Source organism: Pelodiscus sinensis, chromosome 31 (genome assembly GCF_052426305.1).
Source record: "Pelodiscus sinensis isolate ZL-2025 chromosome 31, ASM5242630v1, whole genome shotgun sequence".
In the NCBI taxonomy this organism is placed as follows: Eukaryota; Metazoa; Chordata; order Testudines; family Trionychidae; genus Pelodiscus; species Pelodiscus sinensis.
The window spans coordinates 5,276,080-5,291,162 of record NC_143082.1 but is presented as its reverse complement, the minus strand read 5'-3'; the positions used below and the strand labels follow the sequence as shown (position 1 = coordinate 5,291,162).

The 15,083-nt window shown below is 47.4% G+C and overlaps 1 protein-coding gene across 4 annotated transcripts in view; it reads right to left on the bottom strand.

Moving 5' to 3' along the window:
- The window catches only part of LOC112547214 (adhesion G protein-coupled receptor E3-like), a 61,356-nt gene extending 57,801 nt beyond the window's left edge, over positions 1-3,555 (bottom strand). For 2 of the 4 annotated variants that reach the window (XM_089774827.1, XM_089774829.1), the window contains exon 1: positions 3,158-3,554. In XM_089774827.1, the coding sequence (XP_089630953.1) occupies positions 3,158-3,224 (67 nt within the window). In that variant the 5' untranslated portion in view covers positions 3,225-3,554. Of the gene's footprint in view, positions 1-2,922; positions 3,126-3,157 lie in introns of those variants that run through there. The other 2 variants (XM_089774830.1, XM_089774828.1) reach the window with 2 other exon arrangements.
- Between the last annotated feature and the right edge of the window lie 11,528 nt (positions 3,556-15,083).

Sequence of the window (15,083 nt, the reverse complement as noted above, 5' to 3'; positions counted from 1 at the left end):
GCCCTATGGTTACACAGCTACTACAAAGTGACACATCAGTAAGCACAAGCAGAGCAATGCTTAAGAGTGTAACAGGCACTTAGAAATGCTTATGTCCCTTCAGTCCGCTGGGAGGTGCGTTCCTGTCACCTTGCACCAAGCCGCAGTAAATGTGGCTCCAGCTGGGGGAATCCAGGGCACCCTTCAAGGTCTAGGTCCCTGCTGAAACTCACCAGGGATGGGACTCCCTACACTAGTTATGCTACAGTTGTTTACCAGGTGTGCACATACTGGGTCAATGTCATTCTTATCACTCTTTGAGCTGAGACCGAGGTCAAACTTTATCACTTAGTAGTTTCTCAACTCAAGTGCATCCATTAAAACTGATAAGGGCCAGCTGCTGTTTGCACAGGGTCTCAGGCTATGTACTTCAGAGATGGAAACTATCCTGGGTCTGCTAACCTACAGGACCCACATATGACTTTTTAATATGACGACATATTTTTCTGCTGTACATTCTGGGTTCCCACCCCTCTTCCCCCGCTCCAGCTCATCTGAAGAGGTGAACTCTGTTAGTCTACGGGCATATTTACACTGAAGGGCAAAAGTCGAATTAAGCTATACAACTTCAGCTACAGCAATTGCGCAGCTAAAGTCAAAATAGCTTAATTCAACTTTTGGGGTTGTCTACACAGCAGGAAGTTGAAAGAAGAATACTTTTCCTTCAACTTCCCTTACTCCTTGTGAAATGAGGGTTACAGGAGTCCTCCAGCTCAACATTATTTCAAAATAATGAATTGCTATTAAGATGCACTTTGTGTTATTTTGAAACAACAGCAGTATTATTTCAGAATAATTGATGTTTAGACATACCCTAAGGTGCCACAGGACTACTTCTTGTTTTTCAAGTTACAGACTAAGAAGGCTTTATCAATGGGAGACATGCACAGATAACATGTTGCAGGTAACAATTATTTAAACTGGGTTATTTTGCCTGTTTTGCATAAAGCATATCTAAATTATGCATATTCACATGTAAAACATTTACATAAAAATATAAAAGCATCATGTCACACCCTCTCATTAAATCACTGTTCCCCAAGAAGCTGTTTTTAGGCAGGTCACCCCTTTTTGGTGTTTTTAGACAGGCTTTTTGGTAAGCTACATAGGTTGAGCTACTGGAGTCTCTCACTACGCAGCATGATTAGAGGATGGACAATAGTCTCATGTCTTCAACATTCGTGAGCTGTGGGCACAAGGACTGGACCCAGGATTCAGCTGCTGTTGCATGAGGATGACATAGAGATAAAATAACCTCTCTGCTTCTATTCAGTATCCCCCTGTTATCCATCAAAGGACCAACACGGCGGGGTTGCATTCAGTTCATTATCCACTATGGCTTCAAGCCTTCTTCTATCACTGCTTCCTAGGACAGAGTCCCCACCCTGCAAGTACAGCCTAGACCTAGTGTTTGGCCATAGTAAGACACATAGTATTGGATTGCTCCTAGTGATCCAAACCCCTCTGTGTCAGTGACCGGTCTTCATTATTAATCACTGTCCCAGTCCCTGGGACATCCCCGCTCCACTGAATGTGAGCTCCCAAAAGAGCTAATGTGATCCAGGGATGCATGAACAGGGGACTCAATAGGGGCAGAGGGTTATTTTAGCTCTGAATGTGGCACGAGCTGCTGGAATCCAGATTCCAGATCTCCTACTCAGTCTTCAAATAGGAAGGTGAGAAAGAGGGGAAGGGTTAGAAAGAGAGAATTAGATCTATTTACCTTAACAAACAGCAAGTGGAGTGACCTGATTGCCAGCTATAGGCATGTACATGGGGTACAGATATTTCATCATGGGCTCTTCAACATAGCAGAGAAAGGCGAACACAACCCAGTGGTAGGAAGTTGAAACTAGACAAATTCAGACTGGTCAGATGTATTTCTAAAGATCTATGGAGACAGGATGCCGAGCAAGATGCTCACGCTAGTCCAGTCATGTCCAAAGTCCGGCCCGCGGGCCAATTGCGGCCCGTGTTCCGGTTTAATACGGCCCCACAGGTAATTTGGCAATATCTATCTTTTAAGGCCCCCAACGAATCCATATGTATTGAGATGAATACATTGTAAAATCTCAGTTAATGTCAGTTGGTCTAAATCAGTTATAAATATATTTGGACACAACATGTATACTTGGTGTTATGTTCCTGTTCATATTTTTTTAACTTAAAAGTTGACAGACAACCTTTATTACCAATAATATGTAATGTACTTTACAATGTTCCTGACATATATTTCAGCTTCCTGGATTTTTTTTTCATCTGGCCTTCAGATATGAAAGGCAGAGTGATTTAACACCTGTTTAGATTTGTGATCCATGTGACGAAATGAAAAGTATGCCGTTTGCAATAAACTTTGCATAAAATAGTTAATTTGCATTTAATTTTAATGGTTCAAAGAATGTCAGGCAAAATAGTCGGCCCTCACGCATGTTCACTTCATCAAATCTGGCCCTCTTTGAAAAAAGTTTGGACTCCTCTGCGCTAGTCCCTTTTGGGTTTGGGTACTATCTATCTTTTTCATGAGTCCCCTAGTTGCTGCAGGACTATTGGTTGTTATTTAAGTTTTTTTTCCAATTACAGGCTAACACAGCTACCCATCTGAAACTTATGGTCCTATTAAGTTGGCCAGGGAGTATTTTATATTCTCTTCCAGTTTGTGGATAAAACGAGCATTCATTCCAAGAGTCGCAGGTCTGGGCTGAACACCCATCAATGAATGACCCTGCAAAGATCCCAGCACAATTGTTATGGCAGCAGCTGGTCATGGACTCTTATGGTAGCTGATGTACAAATATAACAAAGACAAGCCCCTGCCCTGGGTTGCTTATTTTTTTGGTAACCCCCCTTACTGTAAGAAAATAACTCAATTCAATTCAGACTTACCCAGGAGGTGGGTGATAAGCTGCCCCATGGTGTCACTGCCTTGTGCTATGAGGCAAGAAAGCAGCACCAGTTTATCCTGCTGGGATCTCTCACAGGAAGTTTGAGTGACACAGTTTTTACCAGGGTATCTTATCTCAGTACCTTATCTCAGCTGTGTCAGTCAAGACACTGCACCTCCCCTACACAGGATAGGCTCTAGGCTTCTAGAGAACATTTATTCTGAGGGTAAACCTACCTCTAGTGGTGCTGCCACTGGGGGAGCTGAAAGTAGCAATAACCAATACCACATGCATGGTTTCCATCAGCAGCCTCCTTTCCCCCAGCTCCCTTCTCTATAAAAAGTGTTCCAACTCCCCACCCACTTCCCTGCAATCTAACAGAAGTAAAGTAACAGGGGAAGTTACACTCCTTGCATTTCAGGAACTGAAACTGGCTAATAATAGTTGTGGGACACAAAGGCTTTAAACAACTTCCTAAATAGTTCTTGGAAGCAAAACTCTCCCACTACAGCTCTACAGCCAACTTCTCTGCTAGCAGAGCACCACCAAAATCAGAGCATCATTCATTTTAAGGCCATGCAAGCTCAAGGTTTATCAATCAAATCTGTCCAAGTTGCTTGGACACTCCACAAGCTCACCAAAGGGAAGCAAAACTTCCAACTGGAACATCTACCTGGCCACAGCTCCCAAGACTTCCTACTTAGTGTCCCAGCTCCAGGACCCTGCCCCTTTCTGCAGCTTTTCTCCACCCATCATCAGCCCCTTTCCCGCAGCTCTTAATAGAGAACACAGGTTCCTTTCTCAGCTGCATGTGATTAGTGACCAAGGCTGGCTGGACTCCAGACTCTGGCCTTTAAAGGAGCAGGTGTCCCCTCCCATTACAGACCATTGTGATCTTCTAGGCTGACCTGCATCCTGCTTCCTCTAGGTTGTCTGCCTGCTGTGTAACTCCTAATTGGCCAAGGTTGCAAGCCTTTTTACAGAGGCCCCCGCCTGCAAGCAGGATCAGGGCAACCCTTATGAATTTAAAGTGATAGATCATCATTTTCTAGTAGTGGTCTCACCAAAGGCCGTATATATTCCCTGCATATACATCGTAGGATCATGTTCACCCACTTAGCTACAGCACCATGGGGGGGTTGCATATTTTGAAAATGACCACACCATCGCTGGGAACTACAGGAGGCTCAGTCCCCAAACTGGGCACTCCCCTCCCCCAAGACACCCCATCCCTAAGCAGGGACAATCTGAACATTGTCATCTTGGCTATTGAGTGTTAAAATGGGAAGAGGAAGTCCTGAGCCAAGCAAAATACCATCTGAGTAGGAGCAGATTCACAGGTTCCCAGGCCAGCAGGGACAAATGTGACCATCTCGTCTGACCCCCGGGATCACAGAGTCCTGAGAACCTCCCCAGAATCATTCCTTAAGAAGATCCTTTAGAAAAGCCTCCAATCTCAGTTTAAAATGGTCAGTGACAGAGACTCCAGTGGACCCTTGGCAAGCTGTGCTTCTGGTTAACTTTCAAAAATACCTTCCTTCCAGTCTGAATTTGTCTAGCTTCAGCTTCTTGCCTTTGGCTCAGGTTAGCCCTTGCTCTGGTCAATTGAAGAGCTCCTTATTAAGTATTTCTCCCCCATGTAGACCCTGCCAGGCTGTAATCAAGTCACCCCTTGCCTGTCTCTTTGTTCAGCTAGTGTTGTTGTTAGTGCTAAGGAAAGGGCTAGGTTGGATATTAAGAACAACTATTTCCCTAGGAGGGTGGGGAAGCACTGGGATGGGTTCCCTAGGGAGGGGGTGGAATCTCCATCCCTAGAGGTTTTTAAGTCCCAGCTTCACAAAGCCCTGGTTGGGATATTTAGTTGGGTTTGCTCTTGCTTTGAGCTGGGGGTCAGATGAGATGACTTCCTCAGGTTTTTTCCAACCGTAGGATTCTAGGATTCTAAGCCAGGCCTACACGAGATAAAGATCTGGCCAAGGGAGAGGGGGAGGGCCAGGGGTGGTGTGGGAATAAGTCACATGGTGGGGAGTAAACACATGGCCATGCCCACTCCCTGTATCCTCCCTTTCCAGTTGCCCCTGGATCTGGCCTTCCTGGTTTCCATACGTCTCTCCAAACTTAATGGCTACGTCTAGACTGGCATGATTTTCCACAAATGCTTTTAACGGAAAAGTTTTTCTGTTAAAAGCATTTGCGGAAAAGAGCATCTAGATTGGCACGGACGCTTTTCCGCAAAATCACGTTTTGTGGAAGAGCGTCCGTGCCAATCTAGACGCACTTTTAGGCAAGAAAGCCCTGATCGCCATTTTCGCGATCGGGGCTTTTTTGCGCTAAACAATACCGCGTTGTCTACACTGGCCCTCTTGCGCAAAAGCATTTGCACAAGAGGGCTTTTGCCCGAATGGGAGCAGCATAGCATTTCCGCAAGAACACTGACAATCTTACGTGAGATCATCAGTGCTCTTGCAGAAATTCAAATGGCCAGTGTAGACAGCTGGCAAATTTTTCCACAAAAGCAGCTGCTTTTGTGGAAAAACTTGCCGGTCTAGACGTAGCCATTGAATGGGTATAATTTTTTGGACAAGTGACTACCATTAAATTTTAGCAGTAGTTTGGGGATAGTGGTCCCTCTACTGAGCTGGGGCTGGGGCTGGGAATGAGGGGCGGATGTAACTCTATCTCCCCCCATCTCTGGAACCAGTGAGCTGGGGCTGGAAAGAAGGTGAGGGCAGGTGTCTTCCCCTGGCACATCAGCTACAGAGCTGAGGTGGGGAGGAGAGCTGTCTCTCCCCAGCAGCTGTAGCCCTCCATATCCCAAATTTCCCTCATCCCCTCTTCTCACCCCATTTCTTCCCCACCTCACCCCACTGCCCCCTCCCACCTACCTTCTATTTCTCTCAAGGACACCATCTCACCTTCCACATGTGTCTTCTCCAGGGTCCAGGCACCTCATTAGTGGAGCCACACCTGCACGGCGCCACTAACGAGGTGGGCAGCTCTTCATCTGCTTTCGTGTGGCTGTAGAGGGAATTATGGGTGGACTGCCTGAATGGAGCTCGTGGACCAGAGGCCACAATCTGAGAACCAATGGCCTAGATAGTGCTTGGTCCTGCCATGGGTGCAGGGGACCGGACTGGATGATCTACTGAGATACCTTCCTGCTCTACGATTGATGCCTATAACAAATACTCCATTAGCCTCCAGCATTTCTGCTTGGGTCCAAGGCAGCAAAGAACATGTTAGAATCACAGAGCTGGAGGAGACCTCAGGAGGTCAAGTCCAGCCCCCTGCCCAAGGCAGGACCAATCCCAACTAAATCAGTCCAGCCAGCGCTTTGTCAAGCCGAGACAAAGGATGGAGACTCCCTAGGGAACCCATCCCAGTACTTCCCCACCCTCCTAGTGAAATTTTTTTCCCTAATATCTAACCTAGACCTCCCCCATTGTAACTTGAGTCTATTGTCCATTTTGGTTGCTCTCTGCTGGACCCCCTCCAATGGGTCCACATCTTTTCTATAGTGGGGGCCCTAGAACAGAAATGAGGTTTACTGGAGCGGTCGACAAAGGCTTCCCTTGTCGATCGTGGCACATCTAGACTGACCTGCTGTGCCGGATCAGCTGATCACTGGCACAGCACCTCAGCCGTTTTTATTTTCATGAAGTGGGGATTATTTAAATCCCTGCTTCTTTGCCTATGCCGAATAAACTATTTTACACAGCTCTGTCGACGGAGCCATGTAGTCTAGACATAGCCCAAGGTAGGACCAATCCCAATTAAATCAACCCAGCCAGGGCTTAGTCAAGCCAAGACTTGAAAACCTCTAGCGATGGAGATTCCACCCCCTCCCTAGGGAACCCATCCCAGGGAAATAGTTTTTCCTAATATCCAACCTAGACCTTTCCCACTGTAACTTCAGATCATTGTCCATTTTGGTTGCTCTTCCAATGCATCCACATCCTTTCTATAGTGGGGGCCCCAGAACTGGACACAATACTCCAGATGCAATGCGGTTGTTTGTCTGCTCTGGCCCATGGTTTGTCCTCTCCCCTCCTCTTTTTCTGACTACAGCCTAGAGAATCTCTATCAATGGATTCTCCTCTAAGAGAAGTCTCCATCCGGTTTATGTGCATCTCCGCACCAATCGGCTTTCCCCCATTTCTTAGTTTAAAAACTGCTCTGCGGCCTTTTTAATGTTTAGTGCCAGCAATATGGTTCCACCCTGGTTTAGGTGGAGCCCATCCTTCCTGTATAGGCTTCCTCTCTCCCAAAAGTGTCCCCAGTTCCTAATAAATCCAAACCCCTCTTCCCTACACCATCGTCTCATCCACGCATTGAGACTCTGAAGCTCTGCCTGCCTACTGAGCATGGAACTGGAAGCATTTCTGAGAATGCCACCATAGAGGTCCTGGATTTCAGTCTCTTTCCTAGCAACCTAAATTTGGCCTCCAGGACATCTCTCCTACCCTTCCCTATGTCATTGGTACCTACATGTACCACGACCACCGGCTCTTCCCCAGCATTACACATAAGTCTATCTAGATGCCTCGAGGGATCTGCAACCTTCGCACCAGGCAGGCAAGTGACCATACGGTTCTCCCGGTCATCACAAACCCAACTATCTATGTTTCTAACGATCGAATCACCCACTACTAACACCTGCCTCTTCCTAACAACTGGCATTCCCTCCCCCTCAGAGGTATCCTCAGTGCGAGAGGATACTGCAACATCCTCTGGAAGGAGGGTCCCAACTACGGGATGGTTTCCCTCTGTTCCCTTGGAATGCTCTGTTCCCTTGAGACTTTCATCCTCTTTAAGAGCATTGGGGCTCTCAGACTGCAGGTGGGACAGAACTACAGTGTCCTGGAAAGTCTCATCAACATATCTCTCTAACTCCTTTAGCTCCTCCAGTTCAGCCACCCTGGCTGAATGTTCAAAGCATGGCCCAGCCATCAACTTCTTCAGCAAGGTCTTAGTTGAGACACTTGGCCTGTTCCTGGCTGAGTTCAAAAGCTTTGGATACACAGGTCACCCTGCTGCCAGGTGTCAGCTGTGAAACGGGCCAGACTCAGTTTTCTAGATGTTCCTTCTAAAGCAGTGGTGGGCAAATGTTTGGGACTCAAGGCCACAACTTGGTATGGAAATCGTGTGATGGGTCAGGAATGCTCACGAAATTGAAAGAAGGATGGGAGGGCTCTGGCTGAAGGCGCGGACTCTGGGATGGGGTGGAGGTGAGGAATTTGGGGTGAGGGTGCTTCAGGCTGGTATCAAAGGTTTGGAGAGGAGGACTGGGGTGGTGGTTTTAACCTGGGGGAGAGTCAGCAGCATGTCCCCACTTCAGCCTTTATATAGAGGCATGGTCAAGTGGTTCTGTGCACTGCCCCTGCAGCTCCCATTGGTTGCGGTTTCCAGCTAACGGGAGCTGCCGAGCTGATGCCCAGGGTGGGGGCAGCTTGTGGAGCCCCCTGGCAGCTCCTATGCATAAGAGCCAGAGGAGGGACATACTGCTGCTTCCGGCAGCCACATGGAGCCTCTGAATGTGCAGAGCGGAGAAAGCCCCTGATCCCAGTTCCTGGCTGGAGTGGGGCAAGTCTCTGACCTTTCTCCCCAGTGGAGTTCAAGGGCTGGACCAGGTCACCAGGTCTATGGACCACAGGCCATAGATCCCCCCATTCTAAAGACTTACCTCCCCTCATTTTAAGCTCCCTACCCAGAATCCCAGGAAACCCTCTAGCCCACCTAAGGCACCATTGACAGGAAATATTGCCCCTCGCCAGGGATTTAAGACAAAAGGTTCACTAGGAGGGGGACACAAGAGACTGAACTTGGGAAACCAGGAATTCATAAATCCACAAATCCTGCAAAGTGACTCCCACTCCCTTCAAGTGGCCTTAACAACAGTGTCCCACCTTAGCCACTTCCTTCTTCCCCATTGGCACCCTGTGGTCACGGTTTGGGGGGGGGTCAAAGGAATCTGGCAGACCTGCGCCACACCGTCTCTATTGCTTCTCCCAGCTCCGATAATTTAAATCAGAGGGGGGAGGCTTTTTTGGGGGTCGCTGACCCTCAGAAAAATCAGTCATGGGCCACATACAAGTGAGAAGCAATAAAAACCTGAAAAAAAAAAAAAACTCCTCACTATCCCAAAAACCCCCTCATAGATGTGGCCTCCTACTGAGAAGCTGGCAAGGGGGAAAGACATTCATCTCCCTACCCTCCAGCTCCCCCTCAGAGCGGAGAGGTTCTCAGAAGAGAGGGAACCCGACATTTCTTCTGAACTTAGCTGCTGTAAGGTCTCTCCCTGCTCTGCTATGTTATGACCCTCACTTCCGGCCCTGCATGAAGGCGAGGTCATGGGGCAGGGTTAGGGCTCTCACAGTCTGTGTTCGCAGTACTAGGCCTCAGATGACCTGAGGTAAATGCATCACAGCAGACCTTGTGCTCTGCTGCTAATGGATGACTGTGGAGACCAAGAACCTTAGCGGGGAGAAAAAGGGACACGCTAGGGGGGAGAAGAGTCCTTCTGTTCAGCTCTCCGTGCAGCTCCGCAGCATCAACATTTCATTGGTGCAGCCTTATCTCCCTGCCAGAGCTCAGCTCCCCTCTTGGGTTTCTTGCCTCAGCCCCTTCTTATCGCCCTGATGCTGGATGGTGACACATCTTGTAAAAGAAAGAAACTTCCTTCTTTGAAGCCACAAGTCCGGGTGCGAAGAGGCCAATGCATAAAAACCAAGAAACAACCACGAGGGGCGGGGGCGGGGCGGGGGGCTGATAGTTTGTCTACACTGCAACCAGGAAGTGTTACTGCAGCAATTCTGGACATACCTGAGCCGGTGCTGGAATTGTACCGGATCACACTGACTTACCCTTCTGGCATCTTGGGGGAACCATAATGACACCTGGCGATGCTTCCATTGCAGCTCACACACTCCAACCCCTCCTGCTCTGTAGCAGTTTTATCTAGCAAGATCCCTTCTAGGTGGAGTCACAATAGCTGTGATGTCCTGTCAGCTTGGGCAGCTGCCGTTCAGAAAGACACCCTGGCTCCTGGGCAAGCAGCAGAGAGTCACCTGCTCCTCCAGCGAGCTGCTGTGGGGCTGCAATCCCGTGTCCTCAACTCCAGCATGTGTAAGTGGGGGATGGTTCTGCTATTGTGGGGAACATATCCGGCTTCTATATGACCCCAGTGAATAGGCTGGTGAAAGGCTCCGAGTCTCCACACCACTTCCTTTACCCAGAGGCCTCCCTGGCCTAGAGTCCTTCCCGTCCATTCTCCTGTGACAGAGCCCTTGTTACCCCGGCAAGGCTGGGCTCAAAGCAAGAGGAGGTTACTCACCTTGCTGCAGTCACAAAGGCTCTTTGAGATGTGTGTCTCTGTGGGTGCTCCACTATAGATGCTGGGTGGTCCCAGCAATGCAGATCAGCATTTTCACGAGCAGTGGTCAGCTGGACTGCGCATTCGCGGCACGCGCCTTACGCCGTTCGCGCCTTGTGACCTCTCACCTTTCTGATGTCAAGTTGACTCGTGCAATGCATGGTACTGGCTCCTGGTCCGACCACTACATGGGACTGTTGTCCCCCTGAATCTTTGTTCATCAACATGTCATCATGCTGCTGTATGCTGAAAAAAGTTGGATGTAGGTAAACTTGAATTACCCGAGACACAAGCGCTGTGTCAGTGCAGTCTTGATGCTTCCTTAGTCACCAGCAATGAAGGTCTAGCATGGTCACCCACTAATGAGGATGATTGGATAAATATCAAAGAAACAACCTGCAGAACTGCTGTCGAGATCCCCACTTTCCAAAAACACAGGCACAAAAACTAGTTTGATGACAAGGACAGAGATGCCCAAGCACACCTGGTGTGTATCAATGATAAAGAGAATTCCTCCATGACTTTAAAGCATTCTATGATGGGCTGAGTGCAGTCTATGGGCTACTCCTTGCTGGCTGTTCACCAGTGCGCTCTGCTGATGGCCTCACTTTGATCACAGTTAGTGCTAAAATCCTTGACCGCTGGGCTGAACTTTTCCACAAAGTATTGAACCAGACCTCAACTTCTGACAGCAGCGTTCTTGAAGAGATTCCTCAGTGGGCTAATGATTTACAGCGGGACGTACCACCCACTCTTGATGAGGTACAAAAAGCTGTTAAACAGCTGAAATCTGGAAAAGCACCTGACAGTGATGCAATTCCATCAGAAATTTACAAAACTGCTAGTGGCCAGCTGATGTACCATCTCACCCATTTATTTAGCACCATTTGGGAGAAGGAGTTAGTCCCCCAGGACTTCAAAGATGCCCTGATTGTACATATATATAAGAAGAAAGGTGACCGTGCGTGTTGTGATGGGCATCTCTCCGTTCTCTATAGCTGGTAAGATCCTGGCCCGTGTTCTTTACAATCAGCTGTTGCTACATGTGTTTAAAAATGGAATTATTCCTGAAAGCCAGTGCGGATTTCGTGCCGGTTGAGGCACTGCCAATATCATATTTACATCCAGACAGATGCAAGAGAAATGTAGAGAGCAATATCAGGACCTCGATGTGATTTTCATCAATTTGACCAAGGTGTTTGACATGGTCAACAGAACCGGGTTCTGGAAAATACTTGGACGAATTGGTTGTCCTGAAAAATGTATCCACATTTTTTGGTCTCTCCACGATGTCATGCTTGGTCGCAGCCTTGACAATGGAGACACATTAGCACCTTTTCAAATATCAAACGGTACAAAGCAAGGATGTGTCTTTGCTTCTCTCCTGTTCAACATCTACTTTTCAATGATGCTGTTAGTTGCTTTTGAGGACTGCACGTTGGGCATACATATTCAGTTCCAAAAGATGGCAGTATTTTCAAACTCTGGAGACTCTAGGCTCACATTAAAGTGGTTACTACAACTATTTGTGACCTTCTGTTTGCCGATGACTGTGCATTGCTGGCTCATTCAGTGAAGGATGCACAGGAGCTTTTTGATCACTTTGTTACTTCTGCTCACCGTTTTGGACTCACAGTGAGCCTCAAGAAGACAGAAGTTATGCCTCAGCCTGTCTGGAAGAGCCCAAGACTCCAGTGGTTACTGCTGCTGGTACAGTCCTTAAGGCTGTCGACAAGTTCTGCTACCTGAGAAGTGTATTGTCCTCTAGCATAAATGTGGATCATGATGTATCTACTCGACTAGCCAAAGCCAGCGCTGCCTTTGGAAAACTGACCAAAAGCCTATGGAATGTCCATGGTATTAAACTCCATGCCAAGATAGAGGTTTATCAGGCAGTTGTTCTGAATGTCCTGCTGTATAGCTTGGAGTCATGTACAATATATCTTTGTCATGTTTTGAAGCTCGATCAGTTCCATATGCATCGTCTGAGGAAGATTGCCCATGTGAACTGGTGGGACAAAATTCCTAACACGGAGGTTCTTAAGCTGTGTGGTGACATGGGCAAGGAAGCATTGCTTACAAACAGGGCTCGCCAAACCATGGTGAGCCCCACTTGTCAGCCGCGCTGTCCGGCGATCTGCGCATGCGCCAATATGTTCTGTGCATGCGCAGATCTCCCGAACCTGCTTTGGAGAGGGTCCAGTGGAGGGCAACCAAAATGATTAGGGGGCTGGAGCACATGACTTATGAGGAGAGGCCGAGGGATTTGGGTCTGTTTAGTCTGCAGAAGAGAAGAGTGAGGGGGGATTTGAGAGCAGCCTTCAACTTCCTGAAGGGAGGTTCCCAAGAGGATGGAGAGAGGCTGTTCTCAGTAGTGACAGATGGCAGAACAAGGAGCAATGGTCTCAAGTTGGGGTAGGAGAGGTCCAGGTTGGATATTATGAAAAACTATTTCACTAGGAGGGTGGTGAAGCACTGGAATGGGTTACCTAGGGAAGTAGTGGAGTCTCCATCCCTAGAGGTGTTTAAGTCTCCGCTTGACAAAGCCCTGACCGGGTTGATTTATTTGGGATTTGTCCTGCCTAGAGCAGGGGGCTGGACTTGAGGACCTTCTAAGGTCTCTTCCAGTTCTATGGTTCAAAAAAAAAAAAAAGCAGCTGCTTTTGCAGAAAAACTTGCCAGCTGTCTACACTGGCCACTTGAATTTCTGCAAGAACATTGACGATCTCATGTAAGATTGTCAGTGTTCTTGCGGAAATGCTATGCTGCTCCCATTCGGGCAAAAGCCCTCTTACACAAATGCTTTTGTGCAAGAGGGCCAGTGTAGAGAGCTGAAAACTGTTTTGCGCAAAAGAGCCCCAATTGCGAAAATGGCGATCGGGGCTTTCTTGCGCAAAACTGCGTCTAGATTGGCACGGATGCTTTTCCGCAAAAAATGCTTTTGCGGAAAAGCATCCATGCCAATCTAGACGCTCTTTTCTGCAAATGCTTTTAAAAGTTAAAAGTATTTGTGGAAAATCATGCCAGTCTAGATGTAGCCATGGAGATCAGGAGAAATCCCGGATTATTGGAAAAAGTCAACTGTAGTGCCCATCTTTAAAAAAGGGAAGTACAATTCAGGGAACAACAGACCAGCCAGCCTTACCTCAGTCCCCAGAAAAATCATGGAGGGGATCCTCAAGGAATCTATTTGGAAGCACTTGGAAGAGGGGAAAATGATTGGGAATAGTCAACATGCTTTCATGAAGGGTAAATCGTGCCTGACCAATCTGATTAGCTTCTATGATGAGGTGGTAACTGGCTCTGTCAATATGGGAAAGTCAGTGAATGTGATATAACTTGACTTTAGCAAAGCTTTTGGTATGCTGTCCCACAATATTCTTGCCAGCAAGTTAAGGGAATGTGGATTTCATAAATGGACTGTAAGACAGATAGAAAGCTGGCTAGACTGTTGGGCCCAACAGGTAGTGATCAATGGCTCGATGTCAGATTGGCAGTTAGTTTCTAGCGGAGTGCCCCAAGGTTCTGATCTTGGACTGGTTTTGTTCAACATCTTTATTAATGACGTGGATGAGGTAATGGATTGCACCCTCAGCAACTTTGCAGATGACACTAGCTTAGTCTCCACCTATCCCATCCTAGGGTATCCTATACACAAGGCTAAGCAGAAACCTCTGCTGATCAGTATGGGAGACATAAATCTGCACCCCCCCACACACACTCCTCCATGGCACCCCAGAACTACACCCATGGTAGAACCTTCCTACAACTCCCACCCCTTACCACACATCTACAGGACAGCCCGCTCGAGCAACACCCAATTCCTACAACTATCCCTCCTGGTCCCTACTTCATTCCCTACTACAAATCTCATGACCCCCCAGACCTCCACTCCCCAGCCTACAACCCTCCTGGTGCTTGTGACTGAGTTCCTAGAAGGCCGCACTGAGATTGCTCAATCAAGGTAAACTGCAAGAAATAGGGCAGAAAATCCCCCAAACTGGTGGCTATTTCTAATACTCAGATTAACCAAGCCAGCAACAAAATGCTTCTACAAATAACTTACTGGTTACCCAGAAGCCAAAACACAGTTCCCTTAAAGCAACCCAGTCTTGGACTTCCACCCAGGCAGCCAAGTCAAATATGACAAGGATTGCTAACAATCTTGTTCATCATATAAAAAGTCCTACTAGTCCCAAAGGGTTAGACACATTACCCACCAGGTCAATTACTATTTCAGATAGAATCGTAGAAGACCAGAACTGGAAGGGACCTCAAGAAGTCATCGAGTCCAGTCCTTTGCCATCACAGCAGGACCAAGCACTGTCTAGATCAGTGGTTCTCAAACTTTTTGGCCTGTGGACCACCTGGCTCAATGAAAATCTTTCCAAGGCCCACCAGTTGTTAATGGAAAGTGACCGTTAATTGCATAATTATGCCTGAGACATTTTGCTAGTGCTGCAGCTAGAGAGAATGGTTTAATTTAAATTATTAAGCAGATTAACTTTCTCATGTTAGTTATTCAAACTTCATTTTAAATAAAGTAAAATATTAGTTTATGTCCAACAAAAAAGGATTCAATGTTTTCTTTATTTATGGCAGGGATGGGGAACACTTTTTGAGTCGGGGTGGAGCTCAAACCATGGGCCACCTGGAAGGCAGCTGGGGATCACTAACGGTCAGGGGATCAAAGTTTGGGTATGTCTACACTAGAGCGCTATTTCGAATTAACTTAATTTGAAATAGTTAATTCGTATTAAGCTAGTGTGAAATAACACATCTATACACAA